General features: G+C 41.3%; 1 protein-coding gene across 1 annotated transcript; it reads right to left on the minus strand.

Annotated features, from left to right (window-relative positions):
* Positions 1-1,829: 1,829 nt before the first annotated feature.
* LOC140545608 (ras-related protein Rab-11B) lies at positions 1,830-12,047 on the minus strand. Its single transcript, XM_072668472.1, has 5 exons — positions 11,806-12,047; positions 8,906-9,101; positions 7,198-7,391; positions 5,216-5,296; positions 1,830-2,237 (listed from the first exon to the last, which is right to left on the minus strand). Exons 1-5 carry the CDS (start codon positions 11,843-11,845, stop codon positions 2,092-2,094), a joined length of 657 nt encoding a protein of 218 aa, XP_072524573.1. The 5' UTR covers positions 11,846-12,047; the 3' UTR covers positions 1,830-2,091.
* Between the last annotated feature and the right edge of the window lie 423 nt (positions 12,048-12,470).

Below are 12,470 nucleotides of genomic sequence, written 5' to 3' on the forward strand. Positions count from 1 at the left end.
GGGCTTTAAATCCCTCTAGCCCACACCTGGCATTAGGCATGGTGCCAAAAGGTTCATGTTTATCTGTTCCTATTCTATTGGCAGTACATCTCTACAGGGACTAGACAGGCTGTATGTGTGGCTGAATAGCTGAATGCATTTAGTAGAATGGGTGTCCACAAACAATTGGACTTCTAGGCTATGTCTGATATTTTGTAGCCATAAAGACCAAAGAGGTCACATGATGCTGTGCTTTGAGGGATGTTAGGACTTTCCCTCATTGCAGTCTGCATCCTCATTTAAACCAAGGAGTAATACACTATTTCAACATTCATCATCTACTGACCATTGACTAAGTCTGTCTGACTGTGAGGTATTCTGCTTCCTTGGACAGGCATCTATTAGAGTAGACACAGGTATTATCACCAAATATGTTGTGAGACCAAATCTAATCGCTTTGGATTTAAGAAACTCTGCTACTCTTGAGAGAATTGACTAAATCCGAATTGACTAAGCTCCAACAAAGGGATCCAAATCCTTCATTGCTAGATGCAGGAGAATCAGATGCAGGCGTAGACACACCCAGGGTGCATTGTGATCGGATGGTGATTGGATCACATAAACCAAATTTGAACATCCACATCTACTGAATGCATTCAGCTTTTCAGAACTTTAACTCACACCTGTTTCTGACACAGATGTGTATATGCACACACACACACACACACACACACACAGCTAGCCCCAGTAGAGACATATTACCAATAGAATAGAGCCCTCTGAAGCAGATAAACATGACCCTATTTGCACTTTGAGCTGTGGAACTGTGTTCTCTGGAATGATAGGTGGAGTTGAGGAGTTGGGGATGATGTGGGTGGCGATCGTCCAACAACCTGACGTCACGAACACTCTGAATGCAACCAAATCCACGTAGCAATGCTTCTCCAAAATTTAGTAGAAAGCCCTCTTTCCTGGACAGTAGAGACAGTTACTCCAATGCAAGCAGGATAAACTTGATTTCAAAAGAAACAAGGAATGTGCAGGTGTCTCAATACTTTTGTCCATATAGTGTTTGTGTAGACTGAATTTGTTTTTGTTGTGTGTGTAGAATGACTGACAACAGCTGGCAATGTTACAGTGCGTGTTTCTCTGCAGTTCTTTACATTTTCAGATGGTGCCGTTATGGGAATTTGAGAGCTATCTAAATGATCCACCATGTTCTGGGAATCCCCTTCGTTCCCGATCCTTGAAACAATTCAGATCTTATGACCCCGGGCGCTGTACCACCGATTTACAGACTGTCTTTTTCACCTCTGTAGATGAAGCTAAGTGTGTTGTTTCTGTGGAGAGCAATTATTGCACTTTCCCATAAATTCAGTTAAATATCTGATATACATGAAGGAATGACAGATATTCTGGATCATTTTTTTTTTACCACCAGTTTTAACTCTTCATCTTGTTCTCAGAACAGTCATGATGCTGATCGCTGCAAAAGGCTACAAAACAAAGCCTTCTCCTCGACAGATGCAGATGAATTTCCTATACTAGTATATATTAGTACTATAACCTGTATTTACGAAGTTTGAGAGCGTGTAGCACACTGGTGATAATTCATATTTACGATCTGTTACAGTAAGAAAAACGGAAATTATATATGTGCTGATGTGCTTTTTATGCGAGAAAGTAAAATAGGATCTCCTCTGATCACACTGGGGACACATTTCAGTGGAAAGTGTGTACAGGATCCAGACTGCATCCTGAAATGAAACGCATGTCGGTACAAGGTGTAAACAGCCTCTTTATGGTGGGCCATTGTTTTTACCACAATAAGAGCCAACAGACTTCACCACTATTAGATACTGTAAAATTTTATTTCATGGCAGTAGTATGTGTGTGGGTGTGTGCGTATGTGTGTCTGTCTTGTTTGCATGTGTGTGTGTGTAAGTGTACTTGTGTGTGTATGTGACTTGAGAAGCTATCAAAAAAGGAAAAAAAATATATATTACACAAATAAATTGAGGGAACATCAGCGGCACGACACGTAGAGAGAGAGAGAGAGATTCGGAGATGAGTGAAGTGGGGGGGAAGGGGCTAAATGGTTGGTTGTCATGGTTACAGGTTTTGGCAGCACTGGAGTTTGTTGCCTTTTTGCCCGTCCGTGGTGGGCGGAACGCTGATGTCCACCACGTTGTTGCCCGGCGACTCGTCGTGGGCTGACCGATCGGCTATCTGCTTCTGTGATACGATGCGATAGATCTCTGCAAGACAGAACAACAGAGCATGAGCAGACACTGAAAGAGCTGCCAGTTCATTCAGTCAGTGTTTTACTACTGATTAGATACTAAAGCCAGATCTGATGTCCTTCCACTTTGGTTTTGGTTTTGGCCTTGTACTCCATTTAAGAGGGTCCCAAACCCTCAACAGTGAATTAAAGTGGATAGCCACCTGTTAAAGGATATAGGCATGCACCCAGGACTGCACTATGTACCACTCTACCATTATACCATCTGTTAGCACACCACTGACATCTGTAGTCTGATTCCACCAAAGGCAACATGATGAACTGGTTGGTGTGGCACAACAGATAACACCACTACCTGCCACTGAGCTACCACACCATGTGGGAGACTGGGGTTCGATTCCCGGTATGGGTGACTATGCTGCGCTACACCAATAAGAGTCCTTGGGCAAGACTCCTAACACTACGTTGGCCCGCCTCTATAATACAGGTAACCTTGTAAGTCCCTCTGGATAAGAAAATGAAAAAAAAAAATGTAAATGTAAATGAACTAAGCTTAACACTCAGCAGGTTAGCAATGTTGATTAATACACTAATGTTTGTGGACTCCCCTTCTAATGAAGGCATTCAGCTGTGTTAAATTGCACCTATTGCTGGCAGAGAGAGAGAGACAGAGCTTTTCTAGTCCCTGTAGAGAAGTACTTCCAATAGAATAGGACTCTTCTTCCCTGGACAGTGGCGACTATTACTCCAACAAAAGCTGGATAAACTCTTTTTTTAATATCCTTGATTTCAGGAGAAACAATGAATGACCAGGTGTCTCAATACTTTAGTCCACATAGTGTATGTTGTCTCTCGAGTCAGCATAAGCACAGTTTGTCGCAATGTCATTGCAATATAATAGCCCCACATCACACAGCCCAGACCTTAGGGGAATTCAGGAGGGTTTTCCATTGTTGCAGTCGACACTCTCATTCAAACGAGGCTGAAGTATCTGGATGTTTGCCTTGCCATGTTCTGAAGTCCGTTACGGCATAGAAATAAATGGCCCTTTGTGGCATTTTGGCTTGTCTTACCAATGTCTGTTACCTACTAATAGGTATGATCATAGCCATGTGACACAACTCAGTGCTAAGCTATTTTTTACTTTCAAAATAAGTGGCAGATTCAGCTAGAGGGCAAAATGCTCTGTAAGCTCCAGCAAAGTGAAACAAATCCTCCATGGCTTGGTGATGGATAACGTAGTTTTATGGCTATTTCTTCACAGCACTGCGACCTGGTTCATTATACCAGGCCACTTTTTCACCACGATAGACTATTTAACATCACCTGTGGCTACATGGCTATGAGCATGTTTTTTTGGTTTGCATGTGACATATTATGAGATGAAATATGCATTAGGAAATACTATTCATCTGCAAGATATATAGCCACAGCCTTCAAAAATCCTCTTAATCCTCCCTATTAGGGTTAGGCAACTGCTTCTTCAAGATGCCATATGCTAGACTTTTTAGAACGCTGTTTAAAGGTTGCACAGTCTGTCAGGGCAGCCGTCATAAAAATTATAGCTTATCACTGGAAGCGTGTAATAAACTACATTATACGAAAGACTTTTAAAGGGCCCATATTGTTGGAAATGGAGAGTTTGATGTAGCATGTAAAACACTGTTACAATTTAGTAGGGTTGGGTGGCGTCCACCTTTTCCATACCTTCTCAAAATACTACTGCGGTATAATGGTTTGGGGTTAGGGGATATAGTGTTGTGCAAGATGGTTCTACATTTACGTGGCTTCCATACAATTAATCCTGCGTTATGTTCAAAGCGATCACTGTCTGAAGCTGGTTAGCATTTGCTTAGTTAGCAGGATAACGGTCTGCTCACTACAGAACTCATTCAAGTCTGGCTGACTAAAAGCCCACTTATAAACATCTAGACGATAATGACTCAGACAGAAAGCTGTAGTTTTGAATCTGTAGCCCACTCGCTAAGCTTGCCTTTGCTTAGCTAGCTTGGCTACAGGTCCGCGGAGTAACAGACTGCTCAGTGCAGCTGCTGAGCTACCGCCACAAATGTCGACGCTAAAACTCGTTCCTAAGAGAGCGAAGGTTTTGCTGTGTTTGGACTTGTATCCGGCAAGCTAGGCTTAGATACATTAGCTAGCAGGGTAAACACCACACCACACACCGTGTTCCAGCTAACTGAGGCTCAAATCTTGCACGTTTAGAGGATAAAGCCTTAAAGTCTGAGAGCAAAGAGTTGAATGAATGGTCTAACGAGTTTTTTCCACTGTTTTCAGGCAGCCTGGTTCAAATGCTTGGAATGGCTTAAAGGACTTGCTAACCCAGCCTCCACCATGTTTGCAAGTTTACTGATGACTGTACGGCATGTTGGGCCTCATTCATGCAGTTTACAACGATCAGCCAAAAAAAAAAAACTATTAACAGCAACAGCATCTATTACAGCCTATTACAAGACCTCATAAGGTGTCCTGTGATTCCTGGCACCAAGACGGTAGCAGCACTTGTCAGTCGTGCTAATGTTATGGCTGATCGATGTATCTGCATATCAATCCAAATATATATCATTATAGCATATCAATCCAAATATAGGCCGTTATGCTGTACACAAATGATCTTAACTGACCCTATGTTGCAAATGTCTGTAATGGCTTATAGTGTTTGCAAACCCAGCCCCCAGTCACTCTGCCTTTAAGTTCAAGTGCTTCAGTGGAAGTTATGTGCACATTGACCTATCCATGCTTCAGTGATTAGGCTCTGATGCACACGGGGTCATACTTCTCTCACAAGACTACATTCTGACAGATGCTTCACGCTGCTTTTTACAACCTGACATAAACCTGAATCACTGCTGCAAGGGCTGGCTTGAGCAAGAATCACACCCCCGTTTCTGAGTGGGAGTAACACACTAGCATTTCACACTGTTAGAAAAAGGAAAGTCATCATTTTCTGTTGTTTATGATTAAAACATGATGTACCTGTTAGGATGTTCTTGAATGCCTCCTCCACATTGGTTGAATCCAGAGCTGAAGTCTCAATAAATGACAGATTGTTCTTCTCTGGAAAAAAAAGGAAGAGAGCCATCATCCCCTCTTGAAAAGCGTGCCTCAAAAGATCACATATGAACTGGTTGGCCTTCCACTGAGTTCTACTGAACCTGCTTTGTAACTATGAAGCTTTTCACAGATCCAATATAATGTCCCACACCATTAACATTGCTTATTACACTATAGAGACAAAAGTATTGGGACACCTGCTCATTCATTTATTGTTTCTCCTGAAAACAAGGAAATTAAAAAGAGTTTATCCTTCCTTAAAATAACTTTCTCTACTGCCCAGGGAAGACTTTCAACTAGAATCCAGAGAAGCACTGCTGTGAGGATTTGACTGCATCCCCCAATACATCTCAAAAGTATTGGATTGAGCACCACCCATCATTCCAGATAACACGTTTCCACTGCTCCATGGCTCAATGCTGGGGAGGTTTTATACTTCTCTAGCCAACCCCTGGCATTAGGCATAGTGCCAATAAGTTCTGCTTTTCTGCTCCAGAGAGTCCTATTCTATTGGTCATACTTCTCTACAGGAACTACACAAGCTGTGTGTGTGCATTTGCATGTCTGTATCAGCACCTGGTGCAGCTTAAAGTAGCTGAATGCATTAAATAGAAGGAGAGTGTTTATGTGGACCCTTATCTAAGGCAAGCAAGAAATGTCTACCCAGCAAAAAACTATCTCTTGAAAGTATGATGAGTCAGTGGCAAATGACTCAGTGTTACTTAGAAAATATTTTATCCTTGACTTTTCTGGCAATACTACTGCCTGGATCCAACATACTGCCAGCTTGGCATCAGGCCTGTCCTTGTGGATTGGTCACAAACCCTCCTGCTGCCGAATGCAAAGCATTAAAATGACTACGCAATCACCTCCTACCACAATATGCTGACTTTGCCCCAGTGAGTTAAACATTTTGCTAATAGCTAAGCTCAGTGCTACATGCTACACTAAATGTCTAAATGTTTGTGGACACCATTTCTAAAGAACACATAGAGCTACTTTAAGTTATACCCACTGCAGACACAGGTGTGCAAATGCACACACAAACACAGCTTGTCTTGTCCCTGTAGAGACGTACTGCCAATGGAACAGGAAGCAGATACTCAGACTTGTGTAAGAGGGGTATAAAGCCCCCCAGCATTGAGCTGTGGAGAAGTGAGCTCCACCCAATACTTTTGGGAGGAGTTGGGAAGTTGTGGATGGGGTGGGGCGGTGATCACTTAACATACTGACCTCACTAATGCTCTTGTCGCTCCAGAATCTAGTAGAAAGTATTCCCTGGACAGTAGAGACAGTTACTCCAACAAACTCTTTTTATCCTTTATTTTTGGAGGAAACAGTGAATAATCAGGTGACCCAATACTTTTGTCCATATAGTGTATGTCCACAAATCTACTAAATGCCAATCTCATAGGAAAGGAGCTCATTTTTGTACCCGTTTTGTTTCTGTAGCTAATTTTGACAGATTCAAGATGACAACATAGCCACAATGCCAACATTAGCTCAAGTCTGAGTAAGATGTGCTAGTTTACTAATTAATACCACAGTAAAATCACTCCATTTTTATTATGTACACTATATGGACAAAAGTATTGGGACATCTGCGCAACTCATCCAAGTTGTATTGGATGGATCATTTCAGAGAACGCAGTTCCACTGCTCCACAGTTCTATGCCGGGGGGCTTTATACCCCTTCAGCTCACACGCCGCTCCAACCTCTAGGTTTCAGGTCAGGTTGGTTTGAATCAAGGCTAGACTTGTGCAAGACAGTAACCTATGGTGCGTTTTTTTTCCTGAACAATCCAGGGGAAACCCAGGCTCGGATTTCCAGTCTGTATTTTTTCCCCATCTAAGCCCTTCAGTCCAAATATTGCACTCTTTTTCATGCTCTCCCCCTGGCTCACCTGCGAAAGCTCGAGCCTCATCTGTGGGCACTGCCCTCAGATGACGCAGGTCACTTTTGTTGCCCACCAGCATGATGACGATGTTGTTGTCAGCGTGGTCCCTCAGCTCCTTCAGCCAGCGCTCCACATTTTCATAGGTCAGATGCTTGGCAATGTCATACACTAACAAGGCACCAACAGCTCCTCGGTAGTAGCTGCACGGGAAGTTACAGACAGAGATCAGCTGGGCTTTTGATTTTACCAGTGTTAGTGTTTATCCTGATTCAGCTTTTGTGGTTAAAATAACCTTAGAAGAATATTCCAGTGTTTTCTGACCTAATATCCCCCTATGGTCAGCTGTTAGACCAAAAGCTTAGAATTGGTGTTTTGAATGAAAATGACTATAATGTTTTTTATTCTGTGCCTCCACGGGTTTCACATAATCAGTAGGTAATGGACAATTAAAAAATGTGCTCAAGATGGTTGTTAGAGGACAAGGAAAGCTGTGGAACATTAAGAATGTAATTAAAATATAGTATTTCAGAAGTTTCAGAAGTGATCAAATCTCAAGATAACGTGATTACTTGATCACATGATTACTGATCATTAAATTAATAAGTAAATATGTAAAAATAACCAAATGTTATATTTAATATAATTTACATTTCTATATTTTCATCAAATTACTTGGAATTTCAATATAATGTGATAAACAAAAGTTTTTAGTTTTGACACATTTTTATTTTGTAAATACTTAATGTACATCAAATCCCCCTGTTTTTGAATTACATTATAAAAACCACATGTTGACACATCTGTAGCACATCATTATGGCTGGATGATATGGTAAAAATGTTATATCACAATTTAAATTTTCACAATACACAATATTTCATAAAATTTGGTCAGACAAAATTTACAAGTAGCTGCAGACAAAAAAACAAAAAAACAAAATCCAAATACTTTCCTGAGACAGCTGGTCAGTGTTCTTTAAGTACTGACATAATATGTGACAGCATATTGTGTATCAAGATAACACAATTTGTCACGATTCGATAAAATATTGTCATATTGACCATCCCTACAGCTGATTGTCACAGACAGCAATGCTGATGCATTTGTCAGTACTTAATAAAGAGCAAAACCAATTGACTTCTTGAATAGTTAATGGAATCCAGTGGGCAGCTACTTAAATACAGCTAAATTGTTGACATCAACTATCAGATACAGGTACAGGTGTGGCATCTTGAGATTAGAGTCAAACAAGTATTATTGTTTCAGAATTGGAAATATCTCCCAGAACTTATTTGTTATTTTCCATAGCCGGGTTGATCTCTTATTAATGTTGAGCCTAACTATGCTAAGTATGCTATACCCTGTACATTCAAAGCATTTCCTTATACTTAGGAAAAAGAACTCCAAACACACCTATATAACGGAGGCCAATGGGCAGGTGCAGAAGCTAATTCCCCTTACTTCTCTTTTAAGCGTGTTTGAGTGAATTACCACGCCCAGGAAACATGCTAAAATAATGACCATGTGGTAATCGACAGTATGCTATGTGGCAGACAGAGATTAGGCAGAAAAATGCTGGAGTATTTCCTTCTAAGCCTCCTTCTGCTATGTTAGATGTAAGACACTGTGACCCATTTTTTTTTATTTCCAAGCCCCTTACCCTCTTCTAAGCCTGCTTATGTCAAATAGAAGCATAGTCTACTGGTGCACTCACGCCGAGGTGATGGCCCTGTAGCGCTCCTGGCCAGCCGTGTCCCAAATCTGCGCCTTTATCGTCTTGCCGTCCACCTGGATGCTGCGGGTCGCAAACTCCACCCCGATTGTGCTTTTGCTCTCCAGGTTGAATTCATTCCGTGTGAAGCGAGACAGGAGGTTACTCTTTCCAACACCGGAGTCTCCAATAAGAACAACTGCACAACGGACCCCAAACAAAGGCCAGAATAAGAGGACAATCAAAATCATCATTATCATCATCATCATCATCATCATCATCATCAACAACATGGAAGATTCCCTTCCTAGGCCAAAAACATATACTGGATTTAGTTGGAAAATGCAAAACTTAAAACCAATGAGGGTTCATTTTAATGTTATTAGAGAATAAACAGTTGGTGGTTTATTTATATGGACATTTATATGTAAATGTAAATACTGTAAATATACAGCAATGTGCTGTAAGATATTCTATATCATTAAAACCACACTTAGTAATCCTCACTGTGAAGGTTAGTTCAGTTACCAGTACTGTACAGAACTGAAGGTGGTATACTGTACTGAGACTGGAAAACTGACCCACTGATTCTGACTCCACTCTTCATATATACTGTATCTGTAATGTATTGTATATGTACTTTACATATATTTATATTAATTATAAGCTCTACAACAGAACACCACCAACGAATTAACAACACAGACACCTGTATATACTCTAAAAACCCTTTGGAAGGGCGGTAATGCGCTTCAATAGATCAGTGCTCAGAGGGCCAAAAGGCTGAAGCAGTATTATTTTGGTTTCTAAGCAAATGGAGATGAAGAACAACTGGATGTTAATCATGTCGTCTGCAAGGACATTGTTATCATTATAAATAATTCGGTTAAATATAGTAAATATAATATAGCTGACGTTATTTGGGTAGTGAGTCTTTCCCAAGGACTATTATTGGTGTAGGGTGTTGAGCTCATCCAGCCAGGGAATAAACACCATGTCTGCTATGGGGGACGTGGTGTCGTCACCCATTCCACTACACCAACCAACATTTTACTGCATTTGTCACCATAAAGAAATAAACTTTCTTGAAAAAAAGGAAAACACATGTTTTAGCTGTAATGCCAATCCAGGTGGATTTAGTCTCAACTTTTACATTTTATAAAAGTTTGTATTTACATGAACAGATATGTATATGAAAATACGGGTATCGCTACCCAATTCCCATACTTGTGCATTTACTGGCAATAACTGTAGTTAATTACAGGCCTACACTTAACTTACACCAGCTCAAACACTGCAATCTAGGGCTGGGCGATATGGTAAAGATACCATTACCATTTTTACGATACACAATATTTATCACGATTCATGTGATCACAGACTAAATTCATCAGTAGCGTCAGATTCATAAAAACTACTATCCAGATACTCTCCCGTACTGAATACAGTGATTTCTATTCAACATCTGCTGAACTTCATCTATTTATTATTAAGGACAGACAATATCCTCGATATGCTTAGAACAATATATCACGATAAAATATCACCATAAAGCTAATCACAATAACATACAAAAAAGAAGATTATGCTAATATTATATTTAAATTTACTGTAACACTTCCACATTTCTGTACAGTGGATGTAACATTTCTGTACATTGGGTGGTGGTATCAGGTTCTACCATGTGCTGTGTTGATGGATCTCCCCCAAAACCACATAGAAGACCCTCTAATCCTGCATTACAGCCAGCACTTCAACCATTTAGCATGTTGTCTAATTATTGTGCCATCCTTAATGTGACACAACTAGGCTAAGCCAACGGAGGGGGGCAGTCACCAGTATGCAGTCCCATTGTTTGGGCAATAAAGCAGAACTTTGTCCTTCTCAGGAGGCTCAGAATGTGTCAAAGCAGCCCTGAATGGACACTGTTTGGTCCAGTTAACCCTGCTTTGATATCAGTGATGGGGTTTGACTATGCTAATCAAAGCTGGGGAATGATGAGGGCTGCTGTTCGCTCCCAGTCTAAAGATTTGTCAGCAGGCCAAGGCTAAAGCTCAAGGAGAGAGAGAGAGAGAGAGACAGAGAGAGAGACAGAGACAGACAGAGAGAGAGAGACAGAGAGAGAGAGAGAGAGAGAGACAGAGAGACAGAGAGACAGAGAGAGAGAGAGAGAGAGAGAGAGGGAATATGATGATGCAGGCTTCTTCTCCGGCCTATTTAAATGGAAGCTCAGGGCCATCTATAAAAGCTGGTACTGGGCATGGTTTCATGGCTAGGTCACACTTCTCTGAACGTCCTTTGTGGTCCATATTTCCACACAGGCTGGCTTAAAATGCGTCAGCATCGTTTTGGATGGGTGCAATCGAGTCAGAAAACACGCTAAAAAACATCGAAGCTCACATTAGACAGTGCTGGGATTCATAACCACCTCCTCCAGCCCTCCTCCAGCCCTGATCCACATCCAAAGATCTTCATTTTGTGGGTCATTTGTTCATTTGTGATGCACAGACTAGGCGTTTCGCTCTGTCCTTATTCAGTGTAATGCATTAGACGCATGGCCTTGCTCCTGTGCACACACCCGGTCTGAAAGCATCCGACTACAGAAGTCAAAACAGAGCTTTCTTCGATCGATGTCGATGCATATCGAAGCCTATCGATGCCTCTGCGGGCGTTGCTATGTTGCAATGACAGCTATTATTGTGGCACAGCGGCAGTGATGGCAAACAGGATATGTATGGGCAAGCCGGTGCAAATTAGAGGGCATTCTCAAACTAATCACGATAACGACAACAGACGATATACTCTTAATCCTAAAACGCTGTCCCCCCCTGGCTTAGGAACAATGGAAGGATTATGAAGCCCTAACCCCGCCAATAAGAGAGAATGCAGTCCCCAGGATTTACCTTTGAACAAGAAATCGTATTCATCGTCCCTGTTGCCCATGTTCCAGAAGACCGCGGCGAGCCTGAGTCCGAGGAGATGCACGCAAGGCTGTGGGGGTCCTCTCGGCTGCTGTGTACACGAATAGGTGAGAGAGTGAGGGGAAATAAAGAAGATAAATAGGAAAGACAATGCGCCAGTGCTGGCTGTCACATAGAGCTGACCGCAGGAAGAGGGATCTCTCGACTCTGCAGAAGGGGAGGAGTCCCGGGGAGGATGCCCATACCGTCCGCCAGAGGGCGCTGAACACGCCGCCACAGTGGTAAAGCAAAGTTCTACAGTAGGCGATGCACAGTGTACAGTATTAGCAGCGGTGTGGACCACAGTTACACCTTTTGTTCATGTTATGTTTGTTTGTTTGTTTATTTATTTATTTATTTTATTTAACATACTAAGAAAATAAAACGTAACGTGTTTTTACATTAATCAGTTTTGCAAAACGTTAAATGGAGCACATAAACAGTAATTATGCTTAATAATGGGCTGAAGTAGTGGAGGTAGCTAAATACATTCAAAACATGCAATATTTCTCATATACTAGTCCAGTTATGTATTTTTACTGTAAAGAAAATCCATGAATTAATGTCCATATTTTGTTTTAATTTGAAAATAATTTCACAGAGTGAAA

This window comes from Salminus brasiliensis, chromosome 23, assembly GCF_030463535.1.
Source record: "Salminus brasiliensis chromosome 23, fSalBra1.hap2, whole genome shotgun sequence".
Classification (NCBI taxonomy): domain Eukaryota; kingdom Metazoa; phylum Chordata; class Actinopteri; order Characiformes; family Bryconidae; genus Salminus; species Salminus brasiliensis.

Bases quoted from the DNA above. Each gene is read 5' to 3' on its own strand.
- LOC140545608 (XM_072668472.1), bottom strand. From the start codon at position 11,845: ATGGGCAACAGGGACGATGAATACGATTTCTTGTTCAAAG. The intron at 9,102-11,805 runs GTAAATCCTGGG...TCCGTTGTGCAG, and splicing joins ATACGATTTCTTGTTCAAAG to TTGTTCTTATTGGAGACTCC. The intron at 2,238-5,215 runs GTACATCATGTT...TCTGTCTTGCAG, and splicing joins ATTCAAGAACATCCTAACAG to AGATCTATCGCATCGTATCA.